General features: G+C 38.7%; 1 protein-coding gene across 3 annotated transcripts in view; it reads right to left on the bottom strand.

Moving 5' to 3' along the window:
- Window positions 1-501: 501 nt before the first annotated feature.
- Window positions 502-15,903, bottom strand: part of CEP170B (centrosomal protein 170B) — a 93,007-nt gene continuing 77,605 nt past the window's right edge. For 2 of the 3 annotated variants that reach the window (XM_054026052.1, XM_054026054.1), the window contains exons 15-20: window positions 10,883-10,921; window positions 9,395-9,538; window positions 7,778-7,866; window positions 6,951-7,044; window positions 5,475-5,526; window positions 502-4,673 (exon numbers count right to left, since the gene is read on the bottom strand). In XM_054026052.1, the coding sequence (XP_053882027.1) occupies window positions 4,438-4,673; window positions 5,475-5,526; window positions 6,951-7,044; window positions 7,778-7,866; window positions 9,395-9,538; window positions 10,883-10,921 (654 nt within the window). In that variant the 3' untranslated portion in view covers window positions 502-4,437. The remainder of the gene's footprint in view (window positions 4,674-5,474; window positions 5,527-6,950; window positions 7,045-7,777; window positions 7,867-9,394; window positions 9,539-10,882; window positions 10,922-15,903) is intronic. The other variant, XM_054026055.1, reaches the window with a different exon arrangement.

Raw genomic sequence — 15,903 nt, 5'->3', positions numbered from 1 at the left:
CTGATCATAGTGGCGAGAGCGCCTTAGGCAGAGCAGGAGAAAATGACGCCTTTTCAGCCATGTGAGAGAGGACGCAGAATTCAGGCAGGGATAGACCTTAACCCAAAGGATTAAATGGGGGCAGGGCATGTAAAATCGAGCTGGGTTTAAACCTTAAAAATACCCTCATTAATTGCAGCATACGAATTGTGTCCCAACAACTGCAATGCAACGCAAACCCACCAAATATTCAGAAGTAAGAAAAGGGCCTCAGAACAGATGGTGATTTTCAGGCCCCCATCCTGCAACTGAATCCACGTGGGTGAATCTGTGTGCATTAAATGGGCGCTCTATGTAGGCAACAATATAGCTGTAAGAAACTCCAATCGTGTTTGTGACTACCGTATGTAGCAATATGATCCTTCATGCCATTATAAGGGGCAGTGTAAGATCAATAGTTTAATTCTCCAAATATTTCCCCCTATCATAAAATTAATTCTCAAAAAAACAAACAACCCAGAATCATATTTGTCACATGATAAAAGAATGATTTATTAAAGAAATTTTATGATAAAATTATATAAAATAACAATTTATTTTTAAAGACAGCCACAATATCACCTTGGAACAAAATGTACAGATACTGTCTATCATCAAAACAAAATAAATTACCATTCAAAAAACAAGAGAAAGAAACAGGGTGTGAGAAATCGGAATCAAAATTATACACAACATTTCGAGAAGAGAGTGTGGGAAAAAAGAGAGAGACAGTCATTGATCAATTCAAGTTATACAAACGTGTTTCAGCTTTACTCTCAGACAGCTTGCATTTGTGTTGCATGCAAATGGAATGATCCAGTGAAGAGTTTAGAACAGCAGAATTGGCAGCATAACAACAGCAGATAGTCAGATAGGCACAATTCAGCACAGGGCACATCCAAAGTAAACAGGTAGTTAACTTTTCTTTTCTTTTTTTTTTTTTTTTGCAAAATCATTACACGTATTTGCTGAATTTTAAAAATATCTAATGTGATCTGCAAAAATGAAGAAAAAACTAGTAGAATCTTGCACTTATATATTTTAAACACTTTTTTCAGTAGGCTGTATGTAAACGTTCTGTAAGGTTTTTCTTTATTAAAATATTCAAGGATGACTTAGGCTTTATTCACACTCTTAGCATGACCACAACATGACGGTACTGTAGACACACTTAGGCTCTTGCTCGCAAAGCACTGATGCATTTTCCCAAGAATTTACATTCATTCCATCATCATGAAGTCTGAAGAGTTTAACATTCGAAAACAATCTAAATGAGAGCACAGTTTTCAAGTATAGTAAAAGAACAAAGGCTGGGATTTTCAAAGGCGCCTAAGTGTGTTAGCATCCACGTCCTGGAAAGGTTTAATCAGAGCTGGGTGCTTAACTTCCTTAGACTTGTTTGAAAATGCCAGACTAATTTTTTAAATGTAAATACAACAAATATGAAAACAATTTACTGTATGAATGATGATTGGGTCAGTAGAGCACACATCAAGCTCACTGAAAGATAACCAACTAAAGGTTGACCCAATGCCCATTAAAGTCAATAGGAATCTTTCCACTGTCTCTAATAGCCATTGGATCAGACCCTAAATGCTTGTGATACTCACATCAGAACTGTACAGACTTTTTATTGTTGTTGTCACAGAATACTGCTTATAAGACCAAACCTTGGCTAATGGTTTATAATTATGTGGCTTGCTCTTTGGCTTAATTTTAACAGAGAAATGAAGAATGAGGTATACTTCAGATTAATTAAGTACCTCAAATATATTTGTTACATTTCAGCACCAAAATGATTACGTACCAGGACTGCAATTAAAATAGTCTTGAAAAATTCTCAGTAAGAACTTTATGCCGGGAAACAGGGTTTTTTTTATATCACACTGAACAAATTATTAAAAATGAAACAAAATCAGGTTGTGCTTTTCCCTGCCCCCAGACTAAAACTTTTAGAGATTCATGACTCCAGCTTTAGTTCCACTTGTTTCTTAAAGGTACCATATTTCTGGGTTTACACAACCGGCAATGAAGATATTTGGGTACCAAGAACAGAGGAACAGCAAAGGGAGAAAATTCATCTCTGATGGGTCACTTCATGAACTAGTAAGTTTCCAAGTGAAAGTAAATGGAAGTCACATCAAGGATATGTTGTCAAGAAACAAAACCACTAGAGCATAGCCACGAGGATGGGACAATGTAGTAAAAAGTAGAAACAAATAATAAAATCTGATATTGATGAGAAACTCAAACACACACCTGTCTACTGCAGTGGACTATGTTTCTGAAGCCCTTCAACTCCCAATGAGTCGGAGTCAGCACATTGCTGGATCAGACCCTCACCGAGGAGACTTTTGAAAATGAATTACCATGTGTCAAGAGCCATACCACTATTTATGATATTAACTAAGGACACAGGCAAGTATTTCAAAAGGATACATTGGAACAATGAGACAGCATTAACATAACAGGCAGCCAGAGAAACTTAAAAGCCAAGTTCCTAGTTATTTTGCAAAGTAAATTTTACTTCCATCATCATAGTGTTCATATGAAGTCCAGTATATTCCTCCAAATCTCCACAGGAGCGGACGAGCCATGTTCTCTGTTGGATACATTGGTAGCAAAACTGCACTATTTCCCCCCCAAAACCTTGAAGGCTCGCAAGACACACTAGCATGGCAAACCAGCACTCACTTCCTTTGGGACTGCTTTTGTTTAAATCAATGGAAAACTCCCTCTGGTGGCACTTGAAGCAGAATCCTGCCATTTGCTAGTACACTAAACACGATGTGAGCAGCCCAGTTATTTAATTATACTTATTTAATTGACAGTTTAACAAAATCCTAGGAGAAAAGGTCAATTAACTGACCCAATTATGAAACCAACCCGACCCCTCCTCCCCCGCACCCCCAATGTGAAACCAGCACATAAAGAGCAATCGAGCTTGGGAAGCTATTTTCATTAGCAAAATTATACACTGTATGAGTGAGTAGCAGAATTTAATTTGCTTACCTCCATCAGGAAGTGTATTTCCCACAACTCTGCAGATACACTTTCTTTTCCTGATCACTGTTTTTCAGTCAAGAGGAATTAATGCAACAGAGACAGATTCCAGTTTGCACACTGCATGCATCAAACAGACTCTCCAAAAAGCCACTCAAATACTTTGTTTAGAATTTGGCAGCTCACTTGACAGATGGGATTTAAAAAGCGAATTTTACGGTATACTCTCAATGCTGCTGCAAAATAATCCTTAGTGTTCCTAAGATTATAATGGACCAAAAGAGTCATACCAATGCATTGTAACACCAGCAGCTTTATACTGTTGGGTAGGTTCTCAAGAATACAACAGGACGGTGTGTATTCATGCATAACTGGACACGAAAAATCTCATGACAACACTATCAGTAAAGGCAGAGCCACACTGAAGCCATTATTTTGAGTGCTGTAGAGTGAATATTAGTTCACAGCCATTGTGTAATTACGTTTATTACATGAGCCAATGGAACAGATGTTTTTCTTAGTAATTGGCTGATCACAGACAACTTGCTCTTTAGCTCATTCAGGAGAATTTGCAGCTCAATATGAAAGACTATTATTATATTTTCAAAAAAAGTTTCAGACAGCGATTATACTGAAATAATGAGAATTTGGCAAGCTCAACTATAAAAACAGACCTTCTCATTTATAAGGCTAATCTACATCTGTATACTTGAAGCTCTGTGCCTGAAATATGTTCAGAATCTACAACTATATTAGAAATTTTACACCTTCTCAATAGAAAAACAAAGGTTTTGGATTGAAAGCATGATGCACATAGATTCAAAGTGGTTCCTTCCTTTTTTTTTTTTTTTTTTTGCAAACACCAAAAACAATTTTCATACAACTAAAACAGAGTTCCGTATAGAAACCCACTGTATTGCACCAATATACTGCTAGGTATGCAAGTTGATTCCAATAGAATTGTAATGCTCTATTTTTAAAATCAGTCCAAAATGTAGCGCCAATCAAAAAAAAGTACACTTCTTTTTTAAACAGAGCCTTGTTACAACTGAACTACCAGTAACTGAGAATTATAAACAGGCTAATCCAAGAACACTTTAGAGCTTCGGCAGTAGCAAATGGAGGATATGCAAAGCCTGTTTCTTATGGCACATTGGAAGAATTTAAGTGAGCTGTATTGTAAAAATCAGAGTTTGCCTCTATGCTGAATATGTGCTGCTCCACAGTGCTAGTCTTGTTCAAAAGGCATACACAGACTTGCCATTCACCCACACAGCATAGTTTTTTGTGTGTTTGTGTGTGTGTGTAATGTGTTAGCAATCTAAACAACTGCTCCATACGAACTGTCCACAACCACTCGGACACAAAACTAACGCCACAGTAAATGACAGTATGATAGCAATATAAAATATTGTATCAGATCACGTATTTCTCTCCATCTGGAATGAAATTAGCATCTTGTAGGCTAGAAGCTCCACAGTTCGATTTCTGGATGTAATTTCTCATCTGTACTGGTGACAAAATCTCCAACGTGGAGCCAGAATGGTTAGCAGTCCTGACTTTAGTGGTTGTAGACTGTGTAGCAGCAGAGGACGCTTTGTTAGTAGCAACTACATCCAAGTTCCCACTGGGGTCAATGATAGCATTTATAACTGGGGAAGGAGAAAAGAAACAGAAAGATGCATATTAGCTGCACTCAGCAGCATTTCTATACAGAAACTCCCTCACCTTCAGAATTCTAGACTACTCTTGTGCCCAGTTAATCACAGTTTGTTCCCCCCTCCCCATGACTGCACTCCACCTTCTTTATAATTATCCTCGGGCCCAAGCAATTTTAATAAGCAAAAAAATAAAAACCTCTCCAAAATTGACCTTTACCATTAGGACTTGACGTTTTCTGTTTAAACTGGAAAAAGAGAAACACCTGCCAAACACCAATCACTCACCAATAAGACATTTTTAACATTTTCTTAACTATTAAAATGAAACAAGGGTCAGGCATTCAGCTCATATTGTTATCTCTATAGCGTGGCACCTTCCATAATGGATTCAAGTCAACACGAACACTTGCTTAAAAGTAGTACGAAAATATGGCATGACTTATTGGCTGAATAGGGCTGTCAGCCATGTGGGGGTCTGAACAATAGAAGCCTTGGCTTGTCCATCTTGTGGTCAAGCCCTAATTATTGTGAATTAATCATTTCCACAGCAATAACTACAGCAGTTCAGAAGTCAGTAACTTTCTTATGTTTGCAACACAAGAACAATCCATCACTTATACGTCTTCTGTTTGTATATATTGAGGAGCAATGCATGCATAAAATGAATGAGTGCTTTACATTTACAAAGTTTAAACTGACAAAGCAAAGTAATTGTAAAGTTACAATGGTACTTTATTTTGTACTAGTCATCTACATTTAAGAGAGAATGGAGAATATTTTAAAATTACCAACCTTCCAGCTGTTTCTGAACTCTTCTTAGCTCCTTTAGGATAGAGCTGATTTCCTAGAAACAAATACACCAAAAAGATCAGTTAACCAAGCAAGCAAGCAAGCATTCAGCTACTTTAGGAATCAAGCCTACATAGAATACCTTATTCTACCTTCTTCTGGTTAGGTAAATTCAGATTTCGTTCTGAATTTTCTCAAGCTACTGTGTTATTGAACATCAAAATAACATGCTTATCTGGACAAAGACCAGTGGGATTTGGTCTGCCATATCTGAAAAATCACTACCAAGTCACTCAGTAAAAATGTGCATTGGACTAGACTTTTTATTTGAGACTATAGCTGTTGGCCAGACATTTATGGCCCAATAATGCAAAGGGGTCTGCAAGTGCAGACACTTAGGCCTAGTCTTCCCTTACCGGCTGGTCCGGCGGCACGCCATCGATGTTCTGGGATCAATTTATTGCGCCTGGTTAAGACGCGATAAATCGATCCCGGATCGATCCCGGAAGTGCTCACAGTCGGCGCCGGTACTCCAGCTCGCCGAGAGGAGTACGCGGCGTCGACGGGGGGAGACTTCCGGCCGCGTCTGGACCGCGGTAAGTTCGGACTAAGGTACTTCGAATTCAGCTACGTTATTAACGTAGCTGAATTTGCGTACCTTAGTCCGAAGTCCGGACTAAGTGGGGACCAGCCCTTTGCCCCTGATCCTGTAAAGACTTATGCACATCCTTAGCTTTAAACATGAGTGGTTTCACTGAGCCCAATAATTAAGCATGTTCTTAGATCTTTGCATTGCTCCCAAGGGAGTCCTATTAATGAAAACAGAAGTCTGTGCAGGAGTACAGAGAACGTTGACTGGGGCACCAACATTTTTACCACTCTCTCGTGTAACCGTGGTAAATGAAGAGAACATGATGGTGAAAACGCCTATGCCCCATTTACACTCGTGCTATCATCAATGGAGCTACACTGGTGGGAGACACTAAGAGTGGTAGTTAGCCAAGAATCTGTGTTTGTGCCTCTCTTAGCAAGACTGGGTCCTTGAAGACTAATAAAGGGGAGATATAGGTGAAGTTGACATTAAAATAACAGTATGAGACTATTTAATAGTCACACCGTAAAACAGAAGAAGGAGGAAGTTCAATATATACTTTGGACTAATAAAAATTTAGGAAATAGGCTTGGTTGGTTCTGAAGCTCACTGCTTTGGTTTCTTAATTTTTTTTTTTTTTTTTACTTACAATGGAAAATTCTTTTACAGTGACTATGTGTCACTTTTATGTTTACATTCAAAGTCGAGGCTGGGACTTTCAGAAGAGTCTAAAGAAGTTAGGCAACCAAATCCCATTAAAATTCAATGTTAGCTGGGCATCTAACTGCTCTGAAAATCTCAGCCTAAGTCCCTAAATTGTTAGGCAAAGACTTCTCTTAAGAAATAACCAAGGTGCCAGGAAGCTTACTTAAGCACAAACACGTTACCTTGTTTGAGGTCTTTAAAATTGGCACTTCGTTTTCCGAGTTAATTTTGGCCTCCATCTCCTCCCAGGTCCTTTCAGTGTTCTGAAACACAATTCTGAAGCACACAAGATTGGACCTTTTACAAAATGCCCACCAAAAATATATCCTTTACATTTGTTTACAGTGTACAATTGACACAAAACATAGCAACAACGGGGTTCTGTACATTAGTGATGAGATAAAGGGCCTTTCATCTCCACTTTGAATCTAGCTCACAAGCAACCAAAAGTCATTCCCCACCGCTGCTACCTGTCCTAAGGCCTAGGAGCTGACAATCTTGTTCCAAGAGGGCATCACAACAAACACCATCACAATCTGCAAATGCGCCGGGAGTTTTGGAATGGGGGGGTCCATGGACTGAACGGAATAGAGAATGAGTTCCCCGTCTTCTCATAGGCGAGATTTCTCCAGGGAAGGCTAAGATGCATCAGGAAGGCAGTACAGAATAGGCATGTACTCCGAGTTGCCATCATTTGGACACTGTCCTCCATAACAAAGTTAGTTGTGCCATATACAGTGAACTTTACATTTTTATACAAACATCCTCACATTGCATTACGAAGCTGCGTCAAGGCTTCAGTTATCTAGGGACAGACTATAAAACGGAGGAGGGAAGTAAAAACCTTTTTCTACTTTTGCAGTCTGTGCTCTTCCCCTTCTGTGTACAGGCAACCACAGTTTCCAGGGATGACAATCCAGTACCTTTCATAAGTAATACATTAATCACGCCCTTCCTTGGAACAACTCAACGGGCAAGAGAACATTCCAGATCAGAGCTAAAAGCTTACTTCATTTTTTCAGCCAGGTTTTCTGTATTTTCACGGATCGCATGGGATAATTGAGACACTGGGTTCAACATCAGGTTGTCAAAGATGACCTAAAATGTAACAGATCAGATCATATTGAAAATGTGCCCTCATAGCTACCATTTTTATATTATACTGGTTGTGTCAAAAGAGTTTATTTCTTCAACTGGAGATGGTAGCATTTCAGTTGAGGCTTTCTGAATCTGGATCATGTTTAAAACTCAACAGGAGATGAGCGAAAAAGCAGCTTTTATTGCAGTACTTCACTGAGGGGATTAGCACTAATCTGTTAAGATTTTATTTTAAAGAGTAAAGGAAGAGAGAGGCCTGCAGAATTGTTTTCAGTTATAAAACTGTTCAAGCGTTTTTTTTTTTTTTTAAACCAATCACTGAAGTCCTCCCATGGTTTTAAAGGCAAAAACAGAAAACCCTCATTGCAAATGTTCAATGTGTTTTCATATTGTAGCTCAAAACCAGGTTACTTTCGCAGCGTTAGTCTTGGAAAAGCAATGTTACAACCTGCTGTGAAAAAACAACACACCCAAGTCTCTTTACCATATAGTATCCATGGCCTTTTGAATGAAAGCTTTGCATTCTCATTGCAATCAGCTTAACCCATCTAATAAAAAACTCACAGCACACCAGTCAGTATCCTATACGTCAGAGACTCCCAAGCCTTCTGGGGGCAATCTTTCCAGTTTACTTGCCAAAGACCTCAATTGGAATAGCCAGTAGACATCACGTCTTATTGTACTGCCATCCTAAAATGGAGCATTTGGGGGGATAGAATCTAGAGCTGCTCATGCTTTACTGAGGGTTAGGGTGAATACAATGAGTAGGCCATGGCAGGACACCCAACCCCAGTGCAGAAGCTCATTAGTAAGGTCTAGCTTCTGCCACCCCTGAATATTATCTTGTTCTATGAGTGGTCTTACTGGCTATGTACCAGCTGCAAAAGCATGAAGTACAAATACTGAGTGGAAGGCCAAGATTTTCAGAATCTAGCAGTTGTGGGTGCTGAACTTGATGCACCTTTCAAAAAAGGCCCAATTTTCAGATAGTGTTGAAAACAAGGCCTTTCTAAGAAGTTTCAGATTGGGCACCCAAAGAATGTGGCGCTTACAATCACTAGTGACTTTTGAAAATCTTGTTCCATAGCTACCTGATTCCTTTTAGTAGAATTCTCAGGTTTCTATTAGTGTTTTACATCAAAAAGAAAACTCTACCCAGCATCCAGTAAACCTCTACCTCGATATAACGTTGTCCTTGGGAGCCAAAAAATCTTACCGCGTTATAGGTGAAACCGCGTTATATTGAATTTGCTTTGATCCACCAGAGTGCGCAGCCCCGCCCCGGAGCACTGCTTTACCGCGTTATATCTGAATTCGTGTTATATTGGGTCATGTTATATTGAGGTAGAGGTGTATAAGGGTTTTTCTAAACAGGTATTTCTATAGTTACAAAGTCAAGGACTCCTGAGCACTGAAGTTCTTTGAATTCCCTCAGCTAGCCAGGTAGCTAGTTAGGAAGTATAGACATATGGGTTGCAACTTACAGTATTATATACAAGCTTATAAAGTACAGGAGAAAAAAACCTGCCTCCTCTCGGTTTCTTGCCCTCGTTTTTCTCGAGAGATCCTCTTCTCTATTGTCGTTCATATTTTGATCAAAATCCTTGAATCCTGTTGACCCGGGAGGCACCTTCTGGTAGTTCAGACTTGCTTCTGGAATGTGCTGCACCAACTTAAAAATAATAAGCAATGAGTCAGTCGCAATTATCTGTGGTGCAGATTAAAAAAAAAAAAAAATACAAGGCGGGCAAACGGGCCCGTTTCCAAAGGTATTACAGATTTTGAGGCAAGCCCAAGAAGAGTGCTCCACAGTTGAGGTCCTAATCAAGCAGGAATGGGTTCTGAAACAAATAATTTGGGCCCCAATCCTGCAAATATTTATATATGGGGGCTGTCCCATGATACTCAATGTAATTACTCATGTGCATAAAGAAGAACAGGAGTACTTGTGGCACCTTAGAGACTAACAAATTTATTAGAGCATAAGCTTTCGTGGACTACAGCCCACTTCTTCGGATGCATATAGAATGGAACATATAATGAGGAGATATATATACACACATACAGAGAGCATAAACAGGTGGGAGTTGTCTTACTAACTCTGAGAGGCCAATTAATTGGAGAACACTTTAACCTGTCTGGTCATTCAGTGACAGACCTGCGGGTGGCTATATTACAACAGAAAAACTTCAAAAACAGACTCCAAAGAGAGACTGCAGAGCTAGAATTGATATGCAAACTAGACACAATCAACTCCGGTTTGAATAAGGACTGGGAATGGCTGAGCCATTACAAACGTTGACTATCTCCCCTTGTAAGTACTCTCACACTTCTTATCACACTGTCTGTACTCGGCTAGCTTGATTATCACTTCAAAAGTTTTTTTTTTTTTTCTCTTAATTAATTGGCCTCTCAGAGTTAGTAAGACAACTCCCACCTGTTTATGCTCTCTGTATGTGTGTATATATATCTCCTCATTATATGTTCCATTCTATATGCATCCGAAGAAGTGGGCTGTAGTCCACGAAAGCTTATGCTCTAATAAATTTGTTAGTCTCTAAGGTGCCACAAGTACTCCTGTTCTTCTTTTTGCGGATACAGACTAACACGGCTGTTACTCTGAAACTCATGTGCATGTTTGCAACACTGGTACAACAGCAAGTACTTACAAATTAAATCCCTGCTTAATATGAATTCAGGGTTGAATTCAAAAGAAAAATGATTGTTCCAGATAAGACCTGCTCACACATGTGCATTTTATGTTTTAATATATCAAAATCTGAAAAATTAATGCAATCTTAAAGTGACATTAAAATTAAGCAAAACCAATCTCTATTAACACACGGAAAAGATGAAAAAGCAATTAAAACATGTAAATAATACTAGAAAAGATAAACACAATAAGCAAGACAACTAGGTTAAAATTGATAACACTCATTAGACAAAACATTAGGAGGATGTAAGGAAAATAATATTAAAGAGAGAGAGATACAAAACAATGGGATGAAAAGTGCACCTGAGATGGATATGCCGGCCGTGAAGATGTACGAGCAATCTGTGTTAAAACAGAAACAAATGAGATAAAGAGATCAATGCTGACCACATGACTCAGACAGTAGTTATCAAAGGAAGCACACACACAAGATAAACCATAATGGGTGATATTCTAAAAAAAGCGCATTCCAGAGAACAATCATTAAAAACACCAACATACTTCCATGGGAAATTCCCAAACATGGACATGCATAGGGACATCTTGAGAATTTGTTCACACACCAATTCCTCAGAGATGATCTGTGGCAATTCCCTGATTACATTGAAAAGAAACGAACTGCAGTAACATGGACTATCTTTAATGAAATCAGACAAGCTGTGCAACAGAGATTGTGGAACTGTGAAGAGAGTGCAGTGGGCGTTTGGTGGATAGCACACAACTCTCATAAGCAAAATGAAGAGAAAGTGGGGATCCTGGGGCAAGGGCTGTATACTCAAGCATTGCACAACAGAGCATGAGTTATAAACAGCCAGAAAGCAAGAGACATTGGGTTAAATACACACAACAGTCAAAATGTTCAATTAGGGTGGATTATATCCACAATTCTGCCCTCTATTGTTCATTTTTTAAAATGTCCTTTCAGAACTTTGGAAACGCTTTTAGTGCATGATGCTGGGAGTGGTGGTGGAAGATTCACTAAAAATCAATGGTAACAAATGAGACATTCCTACTATGGTGTACATCCAATATTTAGGGACTTATAACCTGTGAAATACTGTCTCATGATAAACTGGCTTATACTCATTCACAGTTCTATCATATCTGCAAGTATTGGTCCATGTCATTCTTAATACCTTACACGCATCATAACAATACTGAAGGAGACTTAAAAGTTTTTCACATATCATTAGCCCTCCCCCCCCCCTTTTTTTTTTTTAAACACAAACCTAAATTTTCAAAAGTGACTAGTGATTCACCATGCCCCGCTGGAGACACCTTAAACTGGCCTGATTTTCAGAGGGTGGGAGCTCAGCACTTCTGAATACTAGACTCCTTTAAAAGAGGTCTCAGGTTGGGCATCCAGTAACCGAGGAACTCAAAATCACAAGTCGCTTTTGAAAATGCAAGCCATGTCGTTTGTACTCTTTGCTGTAAACTCACAGTAGTGCGCAAGTCTGCCTTTCAGGGAACTGTACAATCCATACACTATACAACACGGGGGCCACTAAAATCCTCACTAAATGTGCACCTGGAAACTTGAAAAACATCCTGGTTTAAATCCAAGCCAATCCTGTACTGGTAGAGGATAAAATATCAGGATTAAAGCACAAAAACACAGTTTTATGGCCCCATTTTTATCTTCTAAAAGGGCATAGCTCATTTTAAATTTTTAATCGAGCGTGGTAATAAAAGACATTAAAAAATCAATTTGTTTAGGGCTCCAAACTGTTGTGCCAAGTATGAGTGCAGAGTGAATATTTATGGTCATTTTTATAAACCCCTGAAAACAGCAGCATAGACTGAAAACACTGACATTGAATTGCAGTGAGGTACTTCTAGCTGGAGCGACTGGAATAGTATTTTGTATTCTAAAATATTTTTTTCCTCTACCAAACTCCAGGTTAGTCCCCACTGACCAAGCTTTAAAAACATCATAGAAGTTGCTACTACTCTTCCTACTGTGCCTGGGGGATCAAGAACAAGTTGAGCCCCTGAATTCTTCCCTTCTTAGAAAAGGAATGGATACTCAGCAATGGAAAACCAGGGCACTAGATTAGTGGTGTACAATGTTTTATATACACACCCTTAATATAAGCCAGACTTATTCACGTGAGTGCTCTACCTGTGTCCAGTGACCATTTATCAAACAGCCTTCTATTGAACCTAGTATAATTACAGTAGTTTGCTTATCAAACAGTGTCTGCTCCCCCACTCTGCGCCCTCACATATGCAAATGTAATATTGTCATCATTAGCCTTCCCGCACCATCAGGAGCACAAGGCAGAAGTCTAATGGCGCTAATCATCCCTATCATGGGCTTGTTTTTCTAGATCTTCTATATTCAGAAGCAATGACGACACTTCAGGCATTACTGTGCGATGGAGTGTGCCTCTAGGTAGACCTCTCCATCTCTTGCCCTAGGGTTGCTAAAGAAATGCTCATTTGGGTAGCCTATTATCAGACATCCTTAAAAGTAAGTCCCATCTCTTCTTCCATACTCCTTGCATTGTTGTAGGTAATTGTGCCCATTTTAGGACCTCTTCATTACTTCTTCTATAAGTCCAGCTTACTTGGAATATTCTGCACGGACTCCTGCATTGAAAGCAGTTCAATTTGTGTTGAACGGACTTCTTATTTTCCCAAAGCTCTGTTCCATATACGACGACACTTAGGACATTTAATATAAAGCTGTTTCATAAATGCCCACTGATTAACATTACTTGGCATCCCTCTCTCATGATCTTTGAACATCTGTTATGCGTCTTCCCTGCATTAATCTATAATAATCGTGTTAGCATGGATTTAGCCTATAAAGTCACTTTAATGCCTCTGTAGGTACATCGCTATTGATTTTAATCCAATGTCATACAGATTTTATGCACTTTTACCAATTCCCATATCGGTGCATATTTAGTGCCATTAATAACACGGTACAAGGATGCGAGCTCAGCATCTCAAGCCATTCATCATTAAAGGCTTGCCCTAACTCCCAGTGAAGTCATTAGAAAATCCCATTGATTTAGCCTATTTCCCACTGTTGTTAACACCAGTATGGCTGCACCAGTGGTAGTTATGTTAGGCAACCTAATACAAATGGTCCACCAGCTGCTGAGCCATTCTGTACCATCTAACTGTGTCTGAAGCAAATCTAATCAATACGATTCTTAAAATGGTGTCAGCCATTACTGGCCACACACACTGGGACTAACAGAGCTCGATGAATAGTGGGAACATGAAAGATGAGGATTAGGGCTGTTGATTAATTGCAGTTAACTCACGCAATTAACTCCAAAAAATTAAACGCGATTAAAAAAAAGAATCGCGCTTAATCACACTGTTAAACAATAGAATACCAATTGAAATGTATAAAATGTTTTTCATGGTTTTCTACATTTTCAAATATATTGATTTTGATTACAACACCGAACATGAAGTGTACAGTGCTCACTTTGTATGAATTTTTATTACAAATATTTGCACTGTAAAAATGATAAACAAAAGAAAGTATTTTTCAATTCACCTCATACAGGTACTGTAGTGTAATCTCTTTGTCGTGAAAGTGTAACCAAAAAAAATTGACATTTGTGTTACATAACTGCACTCCAAAAAAAAAAACAATGTAAAACTTTAGAGCAAACAAGTCCACTCAGTCCAAGCTTGTTTACATTTACGGGAGATAACGCTGCCTGTTTCTTATTTACAATGTCATCTGAAAGCGAGAACAGACATTTGCATGGAGCTTTTTTAGCCAATGGTGCAAGGTATTTATGTGCCAGACATTCTAAACATTTGTATACCCCTTCATGCTTTGGCCACCATACCAAAGGACATGCTTCCATGCTGATGATGCGCGTTAAAAAAATAATGCGTTAATTACATTTGTGACTGAACTCCTTGGGGTGAGAATTGCATGTCTCCTGTTCGTTTTTCCCACATTCTGCCATATATTTCATGTTATAGCCGTCTCAGATGATGACCCAGCACATGTTCGTTTTAAGAACACTTTCACAGCATATTTGACAAAACGCAAAGAAGATACCAATGTGAGATTTCTAAAAATAGCTACAGCACTCGACCCAAGGTTTAAGAATCTGAAGTGCCATCCAACATCTGAGAGGGATGAGGTGTGGAGCATGCTTTCAGAAGTCTTAAAAGAGCAACACTCCAATGCGGAAACTACAGAACCCGAACCACCAAAAAAGAAAATCAACCTTCTGCTGCTGGAATCTGACTCAGATGATGAAATTGAACATGCGTCGTTCCGCACTGCTTTGGATCATTATGGAGCAGAATCTGCCATCAGCAAGGATGCGTGTCCCCTGGAATGGTGGTTGAAGCATGAAGGGACACACGAATCTTTAGCACATCTGGCACATAAATATCTTGCAACACCGGCTACAACAGTGCCATGCAAACACCTGTTCACACTTTCAGGTGACATTGTAAACAAAAAGCGGGCAGCATTATCTCCTGCAAATTATAACCAAACTTGTTTGTCTGAGTGATTGGTTGAACAAGAAGCAGGACTGAGTGGACTTGTAGGCTCTAAAGTTTCACATTGTTTTATTTTTGAATGCAGTTATTTTTTGTACATAATTCTACATTTGTAAGTTCAACTTTCATGATAAAGAGATTGCACTACGGTACTTGTATTAGGTGAACTGAATGCAAGTATTTGTAATATATTTCAATTACAACCCAGAATATATAAATATATAAAGTGAGCACTGTACTCTTTGTATTCTGGGTTGTAATTGAAATCAACATATTTGAAAATGTAGAAAACATCTAAAAATATGTAAATAAATGGTATTCTATTATTGTTTAACAGCACGATTAATCGTGATTAATTTTTTTAATCACTTGACAGCCCTAGTGGGGATATATCCAAAACTCAAGACTTGGTATTAATTGGGGATTAAACTATCCAGACCTCTATGGAAAAGTAATATAGCAAATCATAAAATGTCTAGTAAGATCTTAGAATGTATTGGGGACAACTTCTGGTTTCAGAAGTCTAAGGAAGTAACCAGGGAGACAGACATTTTAGCCCTGATTCTGACCAACAGGGAGGAATTGGTTGCAAATGTGAAGAATGACGGCAATGTAGGTCAAAAATTGATAGATTTAATGATTCTAAGGAAAGAAAGCAGTAAGAGCTTCAGAATAAGGACAACAGACTTCCAAAAAGCAGACTGTAATAAACTTTAACAAACTCAAAGAATTGGTAGGTAAGGTCCCATGGGAAGAAAATCTAAAGGAAACAGAGGTTAAAAGAGCTGGCAGTTTCTCAAAGAGACAATTTTAAAAGCACAACAGCA

Source organism: Malaclemys terrapin, chromosome 4 (assembly GCF_027887155.1).
Source record: "Malaclemys terrapin pileata isolate rMalTer1 chromosome 4, rMalTer1.hap1, whole genome shotgun sequence".
Taxonomy (NCBI): Eukaryota; Metazoa; Chordata; order Testudines; family Emydidae; genus Malaclemys; species Malaclemys terrapin.
This window is presented reverse-complemented; position numbering and strand designations above follow the sequence as displayed.